The following is a 20286-nucleotide window of genomic DNA, read 5'->3' on the forward strand; positions in this document are numbered from 1 at the left end:
ATCAGAGCTGATGGTACATTGTTATGCACTCAGGAGTGACCATGGGAGTCCTGAACATTGACTCTGGATTAAGTTTTGTGGTTTCAAGTCAAGTATGGGGTAGGAAACCTCCTGCTGATTACCACCTACCTGCTGAAGGCACTGACAAAATCTGAATAGTAGTACTGAAGACTTGTGCTCTGGAACTAACTGCTGCAAGATGAGCTGTTCTAGTATAGCTACAACACTGGCATGAATGTCATACTTTGCCTGGGTATCCCTTGTCCATAAAAAGCAGGACAAATCCAATCTAGCCAATTACATTTCCATCAATTTGCTCTTCAGCAAGATGGTGGAAGGTGTCATTGACAACACTGCCAAATGGCACTCACTCAGCAATAACCTGCTCACTGATGCTCAGTTTTGGTTCAGCAAGGGCCACTCGACCATATTACAGCCTTAGTCTAAACATGGGCAAAAAACCTGAACTCCAGAGGTGAGATGAGATGAGAGCCCGTGACATCAAAGTACCATTTGACCACGTGTTGCATCAAAGAGACTTCACAAAATTGAAGTCAATGGAAATCCACTCGTACTTTGTCAATGTCCCCAGCACAGGTGGCTTAAACAGCAGTTCTTAAAATAGTGGAATATTTACAGAACTTCACCTTGCAAATTACAAAACCATTAGAAAGGAATCATGCTGTCTGAAAGTAGCCCACCAAAAAAATTGATTTATTCAAGAGTGGCCTATCCCCTGAATTATTCACAGACATCCAAATATAATGGGCGGAATTCTCCGACCGCACTGGTTTAAAAACCTGAAATTCCCACCCGACCGTCAATGGGGATTCACATTGTCCGCAACCGACCCAGAGGGCGGGATGGGAGAATTCCGGCCAGTGTGTTTGTTCAGGTGGGTGTGGACTGTGCTATTAAACTCAATCACTTTGGACAATGGACCCTGGCTGAGAAGAGGGCTCCACAGACCATTTAATTCCTTGAAGGTGGCAACACAGGTGGAGAAGGTGGTGAAGAAGGCATATGGTATGCTTGCCTTTATAGGACGGGGTATAGAGTATAAAAGCTGGAGTCTGATGATGCAGCTGTATAGAACGCTGGTTAGGCCACATTTGGAGTACTGCGTCCAGTTCTGGTCGCCGCACTACCAGAAGGACGTGGAGGCATTGGAGAGAGTGCAGAGAAGGTTTACCAGGATGTTGCCTGGTATGTAGGGTCTTAGCTATGAGGAGAGATTGGGTAGACTGGGGTTGTTCTCCTTGGAAAGACGGAGAATGAGGGGAGATCTAATAGAGGTATACAAGATTATGAAGGGTATAGATAGGGTGAACAGTGGGAAGCTTTTTCCCAGGTCGGAGGTGACAATCACGAGGGGTCACGGGCTCAAGCTGAGAGGGGCGAAGTATAACTCAGACATCAGAGGGACGTTTTTTTACACAGAGGGTGGTGGGGGCCTGGAATGCGCTGCCAAGTAGGGTGGTGGAGGCAGGCACGCTGACATCGTTTAAGACTTACCTGGATAGTCACATGAGCAGCCTGGGAATGGAGAATACAAACGATTGGTCTAGTTGGACCAAGGAGCGGCACAGGCTTGGAGGGCCGAAGGGCCTGTTTCCTGTGCTGTACTGTTCTTTGTTCTTTGTAATTCAGTCATTATAAACAATGGACCTTGAATGAAGTTTCCTCAGCTTGCTATGACCATATTTAGTAACTGGCCAGTTAATAAATGGAATCACATGATAGCAAACTAACCCTTTAAATTAGAGAAGAAACTGCATTATGGTTGGAGTCAGACAGATCATGAGTAGATAACAATGAGAAGATAATTTGTGGTCTCTCTCGCGCTCTCTCCCTCTCTCCACTCCTCTCCCGCTCTATCCATTCTGCAAGTATGTGTCCTGCCTGTATCTGACTGGCCAGACCGGTAGTGTCTTCAAAGTAAACCAAACAGCTGCTGGCTTCAGAGGAAACAAACAGAGATTATCCATCAGGAGCTTAAACCATCTTTGCACAGAATCCAGAAAACTCCATGGTCCCTTGTGCGCTATGATTCTATGATAATAATGGTTGTATATCAAGAAAATCTATACTGGTTTTATCCACTTTGTGATGCCTGGACATGAAAAACACCATATATTTATACATTTTTTCTTTCTCAAATGTTACAGATATTATATCATGTTACTTGGGATTGCAGTGATGTGAGTGACTGCACAGAAGGTTTTCCTTCAAATTAAAGATAGAATCATTTTTATCTGATGGCCTTCTGATTTTCTTGATTTCTGATTGTCCTGTTTCCAGATGATTTATTGATTCCGCCCCAGGACACGAGTACAGACCTCACGGATGTCATGGAACAAATCAATAGCTCTTTCCCCGTTTGCAGCCGTAAGTACAATGGCTTGTGCTCTGTTTATTGCACTTGGTTTGTAGTTCCATTACCATTCTTATAGTACATGTTAGAAATTACTTCAAATGTTAAAATCCGTGTAACCATGATGTTCTTAGTATTGATTGACTGCACCTGCCCTTAGTACAGTCCTCAAACCATAGCACTTTTTAATATTTTTTTGACTGTGTACTTCCTTGCAGGTGCATTATACTTAAATATAACTATTTAAAACAATTTGAGACATAACTTACTATCACGTAGATGAAAGGCTGAATGCTGAAGTGTCCAGTTAAAGGTTGCAGAATTCCACCTCTGGTGCTGAATTGTTCACTGTACATCTAAAGTAACATGATCCCAGTTAGCAATGCCTTCAAATTGATCATGTCAGCTCAGCTGAGGTGATACAAATCAAGAATTCATAGAAGACAGGTTGTATATATCACAGAGGAATGAGCAAAACAGTGGTGTCTAAGTATCACTCAGATCTCTAATCTATCGTAATTAGCACAGTCCTTGATGATCTGACACAGCTACAAGTTGGAAGCTGTTAAAACCAGGTGAAAACCTGATTTCCAATCACTTGAATAAATTTACATCTAATTAAAGACCCCCCCCCCCCCAAAACAAGATTTTCATACCTCACCAATGTAATGTCATGTCGTCAAGGTTTACAGCAGGTTCACCCAGACGTGAACCTGTCGTGAGGATACCCCCAGGGGTGCAAAGGTCACTATAGCTCCTGGGGTGAGGGACATGACCAACCTGTGCCAGGGGGCAATGCCAGGACAGGCCTAGTGGGGAGCCCAGTGTGAGGGGGGGTCATCTATTTGATGTGGGAGGGAGCAGGCACAGAGAACTATGGGGATGCCGGCGATGATGCGATGGAAGGGCGGAGGGTAGGGGACGTGGTGATGCTTGCGCTGATCGGATGGGGGAGTGGGGATATTGGAGGGGATTGGGGGGGGTGAAGGCCACAGATATTTTTGTGGTGGAGGGAGGAAGGTTAATAAAAGGGCTCCCTGATCTCAGTGACGGTGGTCCCAGCTCTAAGGGTCCCCACCTCGCCAGAGTGATGGTGCAAAGCACACCCACTCTGTTGTATGGTAGTTAAAGGGACAAGACTGGCCAGTGGTGTGGAGAGTTCCACGCCCATTTTGTCTACAGGCCTGACACTCAGGCCAATTACACCAATTGTTAAAGTCAGAGTTAGAATCCTTCAAATATTTTTTGCCCAGAAAACCCCCTCTCTGTCTATCTTATTTTTCTAATTGTATCACAGTCCTGCTCTTTCATTTCTATACCCACATCGTATTCTCACTAGTGAACACCATCACAAAGTAATCACTTCGAACACTGCCTATGTCCTCCAGCACCACGCACAAATTACCGCTGTGGTCCTTAATGGGCCCTACTCCCCCCCCTAGTTATCCTTTTACCCTTAATGTACTTGTTATACAACTTGGGTTTTTCCTTTGTTTTACCTGCCAGTATCCTTTCATATCCCCCTTTTGCTCTCCTAATTTCATTTCTAAGTTCCATCTTGCACACTGTATACTCGTGCAGGGCCTCTGCTGTTTGAGCCCCAGATGTTGGTGGTGTTTGAGCCCCACACGAAGGTTGGTGGTGTTGTGGAAAGCTTGGAGGGATGTCAGAAGCTGCAGAGTGACATGGATAGGATGCAAGACTGAGCAGAGAAGTGGCAGATGGACTTCAACCTGGATAAATGTGTCGTGGTCCATTTTGGCAGGTCAAATGGGATGAAGGAGTATAATATCAGGGGTAAGACTCTTAGCAGTGTAGAGGATCAGAAGGACCTTGGGGTCATAGGACTCTTAAATTGGCCTCGCAGGTGGAGGAGGTGGTTAAGACGACGTATGGTGTGCTGGCCTTCATCAATCGAGGGATTGAGTTTAGGAGTCGGGGGATAATGATGCAACTTTGTAAGATCCTTGTCAGACCCCACCTGGAGTACTGTGCCCAGTTCTGGTCGCCTCATTACAGAAAGGATGTGGAAGCCATAGAAAGGGTGCAGAGGAGATTTACAAGGATGTTGCCTGGATTGGGTGGCATGCCTTATGAGGATAGGTTGAGGGAGCTTGGTCTTTTCTCCTTGGAGAGACGAAGGATGAGAGGTGACCTGATAGAGGTTTACAAGATGTTGAGAGGTATAGATCGGGTGGATTCTCAGAGGCTTTTTCCCAGGGCTGAAATGGTTGCTACGAGAGGCCACAGGTTTAAGGTGCTGGGGAGTAGGTACAGAGGAGATGTCAGGGGTAAGTTTTTCACTCAGAGGGTGGTGGGTGAGTGGAATTGGCTGCCGTCAGTGGTGGTGGAGGCAAACTCGATAGGGTCTTTTAAGAGACTTCTGGATGAGTACATGGGACTTAATAGGATTGAGGGTTATAGGTAAGTCTATTTATAAGCCTAGGTAGGTAGGGACACGACTGGCGCAACTTGTGGGCCGAAGGGCCTGTTTGTGCTGTATTTTTTCTTTGTTCTATGTCTGCCATAAGCCTCCCTTTTTCTCTTTATCCAATGCCTTGATATCTAGAGTTCACTGGATTTGTTGGTCCCACTCTTTTTCTTTATTGATACATGTTGGCCTTGTACTCTCCCTAAATCCTTCTTGACAGCACTCCACTATTCTGTCACAGATTTACCTAAAGGTGTCTGCTCCCAGGCCACTCTGAAATATCTTATTAAAATCAGCCACCCCACAGTTTAGAACTTTGATTTCAGGCACATTCTTGTCCTTTTCCATAGCAGTCTTGAATCTAACAGAGTTATGATTGCTGTCTGCCAAATGCTCCCCTACTGATATTTCAACCACTTGCCTGTCTTCTTTACCTAAATTAAGTCCAAGACTGCCCCCTCTCTTGGAGGACCATTTACAAGTTGGCTTAAAAAGTTCTTCTGGATACATTTTAAGAATTCCGCTCCCTCTAAACCTTTCACGCTATGACTACCCAGTTAATGTTGGGGACGTTTAAATCCCCCACTCTCACCACCCTATTACTTTTACACTTCTCTGTGTTTACATATCTGCTCTTCCATTTCTCTCAGACTGTTAGGGGGGGCCTATAGAACACTCCCAGCAATGTGATTGCTCCTTTTTGGTTTTTAAATTCTATCCCTGTGGCTTCATTTGAGGAGCATTCTAAGATGTCATCCCCCCTTACTCCTCTAATTGATTCCATGATCAAAATTACGACACCTTCTCTTCTTTTACCCCCTTTCCTGTTTTGCCTGAAGATTCTATACACTGGAATATTGAATTGCCAATCCTACCCCTCTCAACCATGTCTCAGAGACAGCAATGACATCATAGAACATAGAACATAGAAAGCCACAGCACAAACAGGCCCTTCGGCCCACAAGTTGCGCCGATCACATCCCCACCTCTAGGCCTATCTATAGCCCTCAATCCCATTAAATCCCATGTACTCATCCAGAAGTCTCTTAAAAGACCCCAACGAGTTTGCCTCCACCACCACCGACGTCAGCCGATTCCACTCACCCACCACCCTCTGAGTGAAAAACTTACCCCTGACATCCCCCCTGTACCTACCCCCCAGCACCTTAAACCTGTGTCCTCTCGTAGCAACCATTTCAGCCCTTGGAAATAGCCTCTGAGAGTCCACCCTATCCAGACCCCTCAACATCTTGTAAACCTCTATCAGGTCACCTCTCATCCTTCGTCTCTCCAGGGAGAAGAGACCAAGCTCCCTCAACCTATCCTCATAAGGCATGCCCCCCAATCCAGGCAACATCCTTGTAAATCTCCTCTGCACCCTTTCAATGGCTTCAACATCTTTCCTGTAATGAGGTGACCAGAACTGCGCGCAGTACTCCAAGTGGGGTCTAACCAGGGTCCTATAAAGCTGCAGCATTATCTCCCGACTCCTAAACTCAATCCCTCGATTAATGAAGGCTAGTACGCCATACGCCTTCTTGACCGCATCCTCCACCTGCGAGGCCGATTTAAGAGTCCTATGGACCCGGACCCCAAGGTCCTTCTGATCCTCTACACTGCTAAGAATGGTACCCTTCATTTTATACTGCTGCTCCATCCCATTGGATCTGCCAAAATGGATCACCACACACTTATCCGGGTTGAAGTCCATCTGCCACTTCTCCGCCCAGTCTTGCATTCTATCTATGTCTCGCTGCAACTTCTGACATCCCTCCAAACTATCCACAACACCACCTACCTTGGTGTCGTCAGCAAACTTACCAACCCATCCCTCCACTTCCTCATCCAGGTCATTTATGAAAATGACAAACAGCAAGGGTCCCAGAACAGATCCCTGGGGCACTCCACTGGTCACTGACCTCCATGCAGAGAAAGACCCCTCCACAGCCACTCTCTGCCTTCTGCAGGCAAGCCAGTTCTGGATCCACAAGGCAACAGCCCCTTGGATCCCATGCCCTCTCACTTTCTCAAGAAGTCTTGCATGGGGGACCTTATCGAACGCTTTGCTGAAGTCCATATAGACCACATCCACCGCTCTTCCTTCGTCAATGTGCTTGGTCACATTTTCAAAGAACTCAACCAGGCTCGTAAGGCACGACCTGCCCCTGACAAAGCCGTGCTGACTACTTTTGATCATACTAAACTTCTCTAGATGATCATAAATCCTGTCTCTCAGGATCCTCTCCATCAACTTACCAACCACTGAGGTTAGACTCACCGGTCGGTAATTTCCCGGGCTGTCCCTGTTCCCTTTCTTGAATATAGGGACCACATCCGCAATCCTCCAATCCTCCGGAACCTCTCCCGTCTCCATCGACGATGCAAAGATCATCGCCAAAGGCTCCGCAATCTCCTCCCTCGCCTCCCACAGTAACCTGGGGTACATCCCATCCGGTCCCGGCGACTTACCAACCTTGATGCCATTCAATAGTTCCAACACATCCTCTTTCTTTATGTCCACATGCTCGATCCTTTCTGTCCTCCGCAATCCAGCAGTACAACCACCCAGATCCCTTTCCACCGTGAATACCGAGGTAAAGTATTCATTAAGCAGCTCCGCCATTTCTAACGGTTCCGCACAAACTTTTCCCCCTTCACCTTTTAAGGGTCCTATGCCTTCACATCTCATCCTTTTACTCTTGACATATTTGTAGAAAGCCTTGGGATTCTCCTTAATCTTACCCGCCAAGGTCTTCTCATGACCCCTTCTCGCTCTCCTAATTTCCTTCTTAAGCTCCTTCCTACATTGCGTATACTCCTCTAAATCCTTAACACCTCCTAGCTCTCTGAACCTTCTGTACGCCTCTCTTTTCTTATTCACCAGGTTCATCACAACCTTCGTGCACCACGGTTCCCGTACCCTACCAACACCCCCCTGTCTCATCGGAACGTTGTCATGCAGAGCTCCAGACAAACATTCCTTGAAAATCCTCCACTTTCCTTCGGTACTTTTCCCCAAGAATGCCTCCTTCCAATTTACCCGTCTAATTTCCTCCCTGATGACACTGTATTTCCCTTTACTCCAGAGAAACACTTTCCTAGCCTGCCTGACCCTATCTCTTTCCAATGCTATCGTGAAGGAGATAGAATTATGATCGCTATCCCCAAGATGCTCACCCACCGAGAGATCCTCCACCTGTCCAGGTTCATTAGCCAGCACCAGATCAAGAACAGCCTCTCCTCTAGTAGGCTTATCCACATACTGTGTCAGGAAACTCTCCTGGACACACCTAACAAACTCCTCTCCATCCAAACCCCTAGCCCTAGGGATATTCCAATCTATGTTTGGGAAATTAAAATCTCCCATCACGACAACTCTGTTATTCCTACATCTCTCCAGGATCTGTTTCCCCATCTGCTCCTCAACATCTCTGTTACTATTGGGCGGCCTATAGAAAACACCCAGCAAAGTTACCGACCCCTTCCTGTTCCTAACCTCCACCCACAGAGATTCCGTAGTCAGTCCCTCCACGGCGTCCACCTTCTCTACAGCCGTGACACTATCCCTGATCAACAGTGCCACTCCCCCCCCTCTCTTGCCTCCCTCCCTGTCCTTCCTGAAACATCTAAAACCCGGCACCTGAAGCACCCAGTCCTGTCCCTGAGACATCCAAGTCTCCGTAATGGCCACCACATCACAATTCGAAGCAGCAATCCACGCTCCAAGCTCATCCACTTTATTCACTACACTCCTGGCATTAAAATAGACACATCTCAGACCTTCAGCCTGAGCACTTCCCTTCTCCCTCACTCGTCTAACCTCCCTCTTACCCTGTCTACATTCCTTATCTATTTGCGAGCTAACCTCCTCGCTCTCAGTCCCCTCATTTCGATTCCCTCCCCCCAACCTTTCTAGTTTAAAGTCTCACCAGTAGCCTTAGCCAACCTTCCCGCCAGGATATTGGTCCCCCTGGGATTCAAGTGCCACCCGTCTTTTTTAAACAGGTCACACCTGCCCCTAAAGAGGTCCCAATGATCCAAGTACCCAAATCCTTGTCCCTTGCTCCAGTCCCTCAGCCACGCATTAATTCTCCACCGATTCCTGTTCTCACTCTCCCGCGGCACAGGCAGCAATCCCGAGATTACTACCTTTGCATTCCTCTTTCTCAGCTGTCTACCCAACTCCCTATATTCTCTTTTCATGACCCCTTCCCTCTTCCTACCTATGTCAGCAGTACCTATATGCATCACGACCTTGGGCTCCTCTCCCTCCCCCTTCAGGATTTCTGGGACTCGACCAGAGACATCCCGGACCCCTGCACCAGGGAGGCAAACCACCATCCGAGAGTCCCGTCTGTGTCCGCAAAAACGCCTATCTGACCCTCTCACCGTAGAGTCCCCAATTAGCACTACCCTCCTTTCCTTACCCCTTTGCACTACTGGGCCAGGCTCAGCTCCAGAGACACTGCCACCGCTGCTTCCCCCAGGTGGGCTGTCCACCCCAGTAGTACTCAGACAGGAGTACTTATTATTAAGGGGCACATCCACCGGGGTGCTCACCATCACCCGAGCTTTCTCCTTCCTCACTGTTACCCAGTTACCCTCCTCCCGTGGTCCCGGTGTGACCACCTGCCGATAGCTCCTGTCAATGACCTCCTCACTATCCCTAACCCGGCGAAGGTCCTCGAGCTGCAATTCCAGTTCCCTAACATGGTCCCTTAGGAACCGCAGCTCAACACACCCAGCACAGATATGGTCGTCTGGGAGGCTAGGAGCCTCCAGGACCTCCCACATCCTACATTGGGAACAACATACTGGCCTGACAGTCATACTTGCCCTTTTAAACACAGGGAAAAAAGTGAATGAAGATTATTCCTCTCTGTTCCAAATTATTTCTACCAAGGTACCCGGAGAAAAGTAACTTATAAATAAAATTTTTTAAAAATAAGAAACTCACCCCTGCTCGCCCTTTCTGCCTAAGCCCGATGAGCCAAAGCCCCTCAGTTCTCACTCAGCTCCGTCTCACTCCGCTGCCCGCTCCCAACGCTGCCCGCTAGATAGTGGGACCTGCCTTTTAAACCTCCTGTGCACTAAAAAAAAAACTCAAGAGACCCTTCCCACTAAACCCCGCGGCCACTCCCGGTTGCGCGCCAAAATTTAAAACTAAATTAAATAAATAAATAACACCCGCGGAAAAGTACTTAAAACTAATTCTTACCCCAAAAATCCTGTCACCAGTCACAGCTCTGCCTTTCTCCACAGCAACAAGAGGACTAACCTCCCAACTAACTGACTTATATAGAACTTTTGACCCTTCCCAGTAAACCCCGCGGCCACTGCCGGTTGCGCGCCAAAATTTAAAACTAAATTAAATAAATAAATAACACCCGCGGAAAAGTACTTAAAACTAATTCTTACCCCAAAAATCCTGTCACCAGTCACAGCTCTGCCTTTCTCCACAGCAACAATACCCCCATGTTTTAATTTGTGCCTCAATTCATCTGTCTTATGTAGCAGACTCCTTGCATTAAAACAAATACCATCCCATTTTGCCAAACTCCCTTGTGCTTTAACTTGCCTCTAATGTCACTGCCTTCCAGATTCACTTACTGTCTCTTCTCATTTTGGGCTGCGCATCTCCCCCTGCTGAACCTTCTCTCAGGATCCCACCCCCCTAGCAAGTTAGTTAAAATCCACATGAGGACGGCCTAAACCGGGATGTTGGATTTATGTCACATTATCAGTAACCCCCACAGCTTGCCCCCTGGACTTGCAGGCTGTCCTGTCTGGAGACAATACACATCTCTTTAACCTGTGCTTAATGCTCCCTCCACCCACATTGTCTGTATCTTTAAGATCTGGCTGGCTGTAGGGATTCGCATTCTAATCAGTATTCTGTAACTTGATTTCTGTGTCTCTGTGCCCTGTTTGAGAGCAGATTTCCACTCCATCTGACGAAGGAGCAGCGCTCCGAAAGCTAATGGTGTTTGCTACCAAATAAACCTGTTGGACTTTAACCTGGTGTTGTTAAAACTCTTACTAAATTAGTTAAAATACAGTAAATGTGTAGTGCTATGCATTCCTAGCTGAAGTAATTTGCAAAATAGCAAAATTACTAATTATAAAAATTTCAATACATGATATTTTTAAAACTTATGCTCACCCTGTACAGTAAGTTGGCTCCATCTTGTGGCAGAAGCTGCTGAAATTCTGAGTTTGGCTGCACTGACTAACTTCTGCCACAAGATGGAGTCAGACCCTGGTGGACAAGACTGGGGGGTAGCAGGCCACAGAGCAATGGCGTGCAGGCTCGAGTACAGCATTGTTGGAAAGGCAGGCCGCAGAGCAAAGCTGGAGTGCTGGCAAACCAGAGAGTAACATCAGGGAGGTAGAGGCCAGAGAGTAACATCGGGAGGCAAAGGCAGCGGTGCAGGGCAAAGAGACTGAGAGTGAGAATGTAAATGCTGCCAGAAATATTTTGTGAGCAGACAGGCCACAGAGAGGATGTCTGTGTTAAAGTGAAACTGGCAGCACTAAATCGACATGACTTTGTTAGTGACATTAAAGTGCAATCATGTCAAAGCATCTGGACTCGAAACGTCAGCTCTTTTCTTTCCTTACAGATGCTGCCAGACCTGCTGAGATTTTCCAGCATTTTCTCTTTTGGTTTCACATTCCAGCATAAGAACATAAGAAATAGGAGCAGGAGTAGGCCATCTAGCCCCTCGAGCCTGCCCCGCCATTCAATAAGATCATGGCTGATCTGACGTGGATCAGTACCACTTACCCGCCTGATCCCCATAACCCTTAATTCCCTTACCGATCAGGAATCCATCCATCCGCGCTTTAAACATATTCAGCGAGGTAGCCTCCACCACCTCAGTGGGCAGAGAATTCCAGAGATTCACCACCCTCTGGGAGAAGAAGTTCCTCCTCAACTCTGTCTTAAACCGATCCCCCTTTATTTTGAGGCTGTGTCCTCTAGTTTTAACTTCCTTACTAAGTGGAAAGAATCTCTCCGCCTCCACCCTATCCAGCCCCCACATTATCTTATAAGTCTCCATAAGATCCCCCCTCATCCTTCTAAACTCCAACGAGTACAAACCCAATCTCCTCAGCCTCTCCTCATAATCCAAACCCCTCATCTCCGGTATCAACCTGGTGAACCTTCTCTGCACTCCCTCCAATGCCAATATATCCTTCCTCATATAAGGGGACCAATACTGCACACAGTATTCCAGCTGCGGCCTCACCAATGCCCTGTACAGGTGCATCAAGACATCCCTGCTTTTATATTCTATCCCCCTCGCGATATAGGCCAACATCCCATTTGCCTTCTTGATCACCTGTTGTACCTGCAGACTGGGCTTTTGCGTCTCATGCACAAGGACCCCCAGGTCCCTTTGCACGGTAGCATGTTTTAATTTGTTTCCATTGAGATAGTAATCCCATTTGTTATTATTTCTTCCAAAGTGTATAACTTCGCATTTCTCAACGTTATATTCCATTTGCCATATCCTCGCCCACTCACTCAGCCTGTCCAAATCTCTCTGCAGATCTTCTCCGTCCTCCACACGATTCACTTTTCCACTTATCTTTGTGTCGTCTGCAAACTTCGTTACCCTACACTCCGTCCCCTCCTCCAGATCATCTATATAAATGGTAAATAGTTGCGGCCCAAGTACCGATCCCTGCGGCACGCCACTAGTTACCTTCCTCCAACCGGAAAAACACCCATTTATTCCGACTCTTTGCTTCCTGTCGGATAGCCAGTCCCCAATCCACTTTAACACACTACCCCCAACTCCGTGTGCCCTAATCTTCTTCAGCAGCCTTTTATGGGGCACCTTATCAAACGCCTTTTGGAAATCCAAAAACACCGCATCCACCGGTTCTCCTCCATCAACCGCCCTAGTCACATCTTCATAAAAATCCAACATGTTCGTCAAGCACGACTTTCCCCTCATGAATCCATGCTGCGTCTGATTGATCGAACCATTTCTATCCAGATGCCCTGCTATCTCCTCTTTAATAATGGATTCCAGCATTTTCCCTACTACAGACGTTAAGCTGACCGGCCTATAGTTAGCCGCCTTTTGTCTCCTTCCTTTTTTAAACAGCGGCGTAACATTAGCCGTTTTCCAATCAACCGGCACTACCCCAGAATGCAACGAGTTTTGATAAATAATCACTAACGCATCCACTATTACCTCTGACATTTCTTTCAATACCCTGGGATGCATCCGCAGTAATTTGCTTCTATTAAGTGAATCAACATTAAGCGGGGACTTAAACAGAAAATGCTGGAAAATCTCAGCAGGTCTGACTGCATCTGTGGGGAGAGAAGAGAGGCAACATTTCGAGTCTGGATGATCCTTCGTCAGAGCTAAGACTTACTGTAAATGGGGACTAACTGTATCTAAATAATTACTCTTTCTCCTAGCTTATGCTAGGATATCACAATGGGATAAGGAAAAGTGACAGTCAGTGTGGGGATTGAAAACTCGCCAGAACATTATTAAGCACCACACTCTAGCCAAATGGGTTTACCAGTTCTCCTCTCAATGAGTTTGGTACAGGAACCTCACGGGAGACTGCTGAGTAAAATAAGGGCCCATGGTATTCGAGGCAAGGTACTAACATGGATTGACGATTGGCTGTCAGACAGAAGGCAGAGAGTTGGGATAAAAGGTTCTTTCTCAGAATGGCAACCGGTGACAAGTGGTGTCCCGCAGGGTTCAGTGTTGGGGCCACAGCTGTTCTCTTTATATATTAACGATCTAGATGACGGGACTGGGAGCATTCTGGCCAAGTTTGCCGATGATACAAAGATAGGTGGAGGGGCAGGTAGTATTGAGGAGGTGGGGAGGCTGCAGAAAGATTTAGACAGTTTAGGAGAGTGGTCCAAGAAGTGGCTGATGAAATTCAACGTGGGCAAGTGCGAGGTCGTACACTTTGGAAAAAAGAATAGAGGCATGGACTATTTTCTAAACGGTGACAAAATTCATAATGCTAAAGTGCAAAGGGACTTGGGAGTCCTAGTCCAGGATTCTCTAAAGGTAAACTTGCAGGTTGAGTCCGTAATTAAGAAAGCAAATGTAATGTTGTCATTTATCTCAAGAGGCTTGGAATACAAAAGCAGGGATGTACTTCTGAGGCTTTATAAAGCACTGGTTAGGCCCCATTTGGAGTACTGTGAGCAATTTTGGGCCCCACACCTCAGGAAGGACATACTGGCACTGGAGCGGGTCCAGCGGAGATTCACACGGATGATCCCAGGAATGGTAGGCCTGACATACGATGAACGTCTGAGGATCGTGGGATTATATTCATTGGAGTTTAGGAGGTTGAGGGGAGATCTGATAGAAACTTACAAGGTAATGAACGGCTTAGATAGGATGGACGTAGGGAAGTTGTTTCCATTAACAGGGGAGACTAGGACGCGGGGGCACAGCCTTAGAATAAAAGGGAGTCACTTTAGAACAGAGATGAGGAGAAATTTCTTCAGCCAGAGAGTGGTGGGTCTGTGGAATTCATTGCCACAGAGGGCTGTGGAGGCCGAGACGTTGAGCGTCTTCAAGACAGAAATTGATAAATTCTTGATTTCTCGAGGAATTAAGGGCTATGGGGAGAGAGCGGGTAAATGGAGTTGAAATCAACCATGATTGAATGGTGGAGTGGACTCGATGGGCCGAATGGCCTTACTTCCGCTCCTATGTCTTATGGTCTTATGGTCTTATAGGAATACTGAGCAATGTTTTTTTAAAGTGTCAGTGATACCAATCAAGTGCAGCAGGATGTAGAAAGACTAACAGAATGGGCAGACAGCTGGCAGAGGAACTTAATTTGGGAGTAATGTGCAATGTTGCATTTAGTCAAAGGGATATAGAACATATTCAGCCCCAGAGCTCCACCATTCAATTAGATCATGGCTGATCTACACCATTCTCCCATGCTATCTACATGTCTCTCGATGTCTTTTGTCCGCAGGAATCTATCAATTTCTGTTTTAAACATCTCAATGATTGAGCTTCCACGGTCTTCTGGGGTAGAGAATTCCAAAGATTCATCACTCACTGAGTGAAGAAATTCCTCCTTATCTCAGTCTCAAATTGCCTACTCTTTATCCTAAGATTACGTCCCCTGGTTTTAGACTCACTAGCCAGTGGAAACATCTTGGGGCAAATTTTCCCGTTCCACCCACCACGGGAATTGTAGAGGATGAGGGGCGGACCATGGAAAGATATGTTGACCTCGGTGGGATTTTCTGGTTTCGGGGCAAGCCCGATGGAAATCCCGCCTCTTATCTATATTCACTCCATCGTACCCTGGAAGAATTTGAAAGTTTCAATGAGGTCACCCCTCCAAGGAATACAGACCCAGTCTCCACACTCTCTCCTCAAGACAATCCTGCCATCGCAGGGATTAATCTGGTGGAAGCAAATTACTGCAGATGCTGGAATCTGAAACAAAAACAGAAAATGCTTGAAAATCTCAGCAGGTCTGACAGCAACTGTGGAGAGAGAACAGAGCCAACATTTCAAGTCTGGATAACTCTTCATCAGAGCCCATCTAATGAACCTCCTTTGCACTCCCTTTATAGCAGGTCAGGGGACCAAAAATGTACAGAATACTCTGGGTGAGGTCTCACCAAGGATACATACAACTGCAACAAGACATCTTTATTCCTGTACTCAAATTCCCGTGTAGTGAAGGCCAACGTACCATTTGCCTTCCTAATTACTGAACCTGTATATTAACCTTTGCTGACTCATGAACAAGGACACCAGGGCACTTTGGACACCCGCACTTCCCAACCTCTCAGCATTTAATAAATACTCTGCCTTTCTGCATTTTCTACTGAAATAACTTCACATATATTCACATTATAGGAGAGGCAATATTGACTTAATGGCACAGTTCTAGAAAGTGAGCAGGATAAGGAGACCTGTGGGTTCATGTGCATAAATCTTTGAATGTAGCAGGACCTATTGAGGGAGTAACTGAGTCTATAAAGTTTATTTATTACTGTCACAAGTAATTAACACTGCAATGAAGCTACTGTAAAAATCCCCTAGTCGCCACACTCTGGCACATGTTCGGATACACTGAGGGAGAATTTAGCATGGCCAATGCACCTAATTTAGCATGGCCAGCACGTCTTTTGGACTGTCGGAGGAAACTGGAACTGAAGAATCCCATGCAGACATGGGGAGAATGTGCAGACTCTGCACAGACAGTGACGCAAGCCAGGAATTGAACCTGGCGCTGTGAGGCAGCCGTGCTAACCACTGTGCCGCCCCAGAAGCATATGGTACTAGCAGAATCATATGGTGTCTTGGGCTTCAGGTACAGAGGTTTGAGTAGAAAAGCAACGATTTAGGTTGGAGAAGCTGAGGTTGTTCTCCTTGTAGCAAAAAGATTGAGGTGAGATTTTATAGAGGTATACAAGATTATGACGTGCATAAATCAAGTAGACAAGGAAAAGCTGTTGTCATTAGCTGATGGTTCAATGAACAAGAGGCACTGATTTATGGTTTGTGGGAAGAGGTGCAGGGTGGCTATGAGGAATAAATGTTATTCAGCAACAAGTGGTAATGAGCTGGAATTTGCTGTGTATGAGGGTGGTTGAAGCAGAGGAAATTGGATGGAGATTTGAGGAAAATAAACCTACAAAGTTATGGAGATAGAATGGGATATTGGGACTGACTGGATAGCTTTATGGAGAGCCAGCCTGGACTTGATGAGCCGATTGGCTTCCTTTTGTGCTGCAATGATTCTCTGACTCTGAAAGGAATTATTTTTGAATTCACTTCCCGCAGTGTGGCGAAGCTGGCAATGAACTGTCGAACCTGATGGAGATAATTCTTCCATATGATGCCATCAATACTTCTCATTGACTAGAATCAAAAAGAGAATGTTTGTATGAATTGCATTTGCAGGACCCTGATGATGATATTTTCACTTCACAGTTTAACCCACTTTTACTAATGCCTGGTTTTTCCTTCCTTCCCACATAATCACAGCAAGTTTTACTACAAGGCAACAGGTAAGATTCTTTGCATGTTTTATGTATAAGAAATTAGATTTCTTTCGCAGGGTTGAAAGAGAGGGTGAAGTCTCTTGCCGAGTTTCATCCCAGCCACTTTCACAGTAGGAAGGAACACATGAAGGGCAACTCTCAACATAAATCATTCAGAAACATAGCACTCCAATCCCAGCGTGGCATTATCACAGGACCATGTTCTGTTTTCCCAAACTGCAAGCCATAACATTGGAGAGGGTTTTGCAGCTATTGGCTGCTGAAACAAAAGCATTCAATGTTAAAAATTGTAAAGCCTGCCCTGAAGTTTGGTTTCCCTTACCTGCAGTTCATGACTTTGGTATTTTTACAGTGCAGGATTTTTACAACTTGTCCTGATGAAAGTTGAAGCCCCGGGCTTGCTAACTCCAGCATTACAATCACTCATTTGTTATATTCATTCATGGGGTGTGGGCATCACTGGATGAGTCAGCATTTATTGCCCATCACTGCCTCATTTCAGAGTGCAGTTCAGCGCAGCCACATTGCTGTGGATCTGAAGTCACAATTAGGCCAGACCAGGACGGCAGATTTCTTTCTCTAAAGGGGCATTAGTCAACCAGATAGGTTTTCACAATAGTTAAACATAGTTAGATTTCTAATTCTAACATCATTATTGTTCAGAAAAATGCATAAATTCATAACCGTTGTGCATACTCAATCCACTGTGAGCAAAAGCTTCCACATGCTTCATAAGACACTTGCTAAAGGTAGGTTTAATATAGAAACATAGAAGTAAGGTGCAGGAAGAGGCCATTCGGCCCTTTGAGCCTGCTCCACCATTCATTATGATCATGGCTGATCATCCAACTCAATAACCTAATCTTGCTTTCTCCCCATAACCTTTGATCCCATTCGTCCCAAGTGCTATATCCAGCCGCCTCTTGAACACATTTAGTGCTGAATGTATCTCCATGTTTGGTTGTAGTATCTGATGCAGAGCTAAAATAATTGAATGTGTTCTTTTGTATCTCGCAGGTAATGATGTAACAATATGTTCCATACAGCAGACACTTGCATTGAGACCACTACTTCCTGTATGACTAGAAGCAGTTGTGAATAATAATGAAACTGAATGGGACCTTCAAAGAATATCAGTTCCACCAATTGGTCTCATTGAAGGAGCTTACCTGTGGAGACCCAACAAGTCTGTTCCTCTTTGCTTCTTTTACTATGCAATTGTAAAATAATGAAGTATAAAACGTTGGACTCTGAAACTTATGCTACTATGTATAAACGTGCAGCATTTGGGGAGGGGGACTTTTTAAAATCACTTTTTACTACTGGTGTAACAGAATATTGTTCTCAAACTGTATCCGCATTTTACAATGTTTTAAAGAAAATGCTACTCTCTGTAATGCCACCCTCTTGGAAAACAAAGCCTTACAGGTGTGTCTGAATGCTGGCTGTGTGCCTAAGAAAGTTGTTTATTTTAAAGTTCTGCCAAAGTCTTGCAATTATGAGAGGGGACGTTTTCTCCTCTGCAGTGTGAATTTCTGTGCCCAAACAAATTTTATGAATAGGGTGATTATTTTAATGTATTGTAACAATGTAAAGCCATGACCACCTTTCTACCTCAAGACTCTCCCTTCTTCAATATTGCTTCTTACGTAATATATTCCCTGGCATACAAAACCTTCATTTTCATCAAACTAAATGGCATAAATAATCCATGTATTTGATCAGTAGTGACTTGGTGACATTGCAATATTCTCTTTTGATGCATCCTGTCAAAATTTATGAAGATCAGCCCAATTTAATACACATGTGTTAACCCCCTCTCCCTCCCCCCAGTGATGTGATTCCTGGTCGTTAGGTAGGCAGCATCGCTACACTGTAAACTTTCTCATCCTTCTTAGTTCAATAATTGATGTTATATATGTTATATTTTAACATGTAAAGGCAGTGTTGTCTTTTAGCTTAGATCCTGATCACATCTGACATCACTACACATTTCATTCAAAATAAAGTTCATTTATATAACGCAAGAACAGAAAATAACTTTTAATTTTTCTCTGTATAGCTCCTGCTGTTAGTATGAATTTCTTTGTAACATTGCAATGTTCTCTTGTGGATAAAACAAATCTTATGGCTGTTTATAAGCTAAAATCTGCACTGTTGTTAATATTAAACTTCATCTTATTGTCTTAAACATTATGAAACTATCAGACTTTGGATACTGAAGGATCTCTCCATTATCTCTTGTCACAAGTTTTCAATTCTGGTAACAGTGGAGGAGGTCAGTCTATCAGTATTGACTTGCCCTTATACTGCTTTCATCAAATGACATGAAGCTACTATTTCACTCCATGAGTTATTGTCAACTGTGATTGGAATCAAAAGACTCAGAAATATAGAAGATAGGAATAGGCTGTTTGGCCCTTTGAGTCTTCTTCACCATTCAGTATGGCTGATCAGCCAACTCAATAGCTTGTTCCTGCTTTTCCCTCAGATCATTTGATCCCTTTAACCCCAAGAGCTATATCTAGTTCCTTGAAATTGTTTTGGCTTGCCTGCTTTCTGGTAGTGAATTCCACAGGCTCACCACTCTCTGGGTGAAGAAATTTCTCCTAATCTCAGATTAAAAGGTTTACCATTTATCCTTAAACTATGACCTATGGTTTAGATCTCTCCCACTATCAGGAACATCCTTCCTGCATCTATTCCTGGTAGAATTTTATATGTTTCCATGAAATCGCCCCTCATTCTTCTGAACTCCATCAAATATAATCCTAACCGACTCAATCTTTCCTTATATGTCAGTCCCGCCATCCCAGTATGGTAAACCTTAGCTGCATTCCCTCTATAACAAGAACAGCTTTCCTCAGATAAGGAGACCAAAACTGCACACAATATCCTAGGTGTGGCCTCACCGAGGCCCTGCCTAATTGGAGGAATACATCTCTGCTCCTGTACTTGTTCAAGAAATTATTGCCAGTTCCTACAGATTGGAGGGTAGCTAATGTAATCACACTGTTTAAAAAGGCAGGTAGAGAGAAAATGGAATTATAAAGCAGTCAGCCTGACATTGGTACTGGGGAAAATGCTAGGGTCCATTGTAAAAGATTAAATAGCAGAGGACTTGGAAAACAATAACAGGATCAGACAGAATCACCATGATGAAAGGGAAATCATACTTGGCAAATTTACTGGAATTTTTTGAGGATATAACTAATAGAGTTGATAAGGGGGAGCCAGTGGATGTGGTTTATTTGGACTTTGAGAAGGCTTTTGACAATGCTCCACGTAAGAGATTAGTGTGTAAAATTAAAGCGCATGGAATTAGGGGTAGTGAATTGAGATGGATAGAAAACTGGGTGGCAGATAGGAAACAAAGATTTAGAATAGATGTTTTTTTTCCAAGTGGCAGGCTAGTGGGGTACCATAGGGATCAGTCCT

At 45.1% G+C, this 20286-nt stretch overlaps 1 protein-coding gene across 1 annotated transcript in view; it reads left to right on the plus strand.

Moving 5' to 3' along the window:
- LOC144504716 (utrophin-like) overlaps window positions 1-19046 on the plus strand; it is a 631247-nt gene extending 612201 nt beyond the window's left edge. The window contains 3 exon segments of the mRNA XM_078230463.1: window positions 2302-2388; window positions 16832-16854; window positions 17866-19046. Of these exon segments, the coding sequence (XP_078086589.1) occupies window positions 2302-2388; window positions 16832-16854; window positions 17866-17877 (122 nt within the window). The 3' untranslated portion in view covers window positions 17878-19046.
- Window positions 19047-20286: the final 1240 nt, after the last annotated feature.

The sequence above is a fragment of the Mustelus asterias genome, chromosome 15, assembly GCF_964213995.1.
Source record: "Mustelus asterias chromosome 15, sMusAst1.hap1.1, whole genome shotgun sequence".
Classification (NCBI taxonomy): Eukaryota; Metazoa; Chordata; class Chondrichthyes; order Carcharhiniformes; family Triakidae; genus Mustelus; species Mustelus asterias.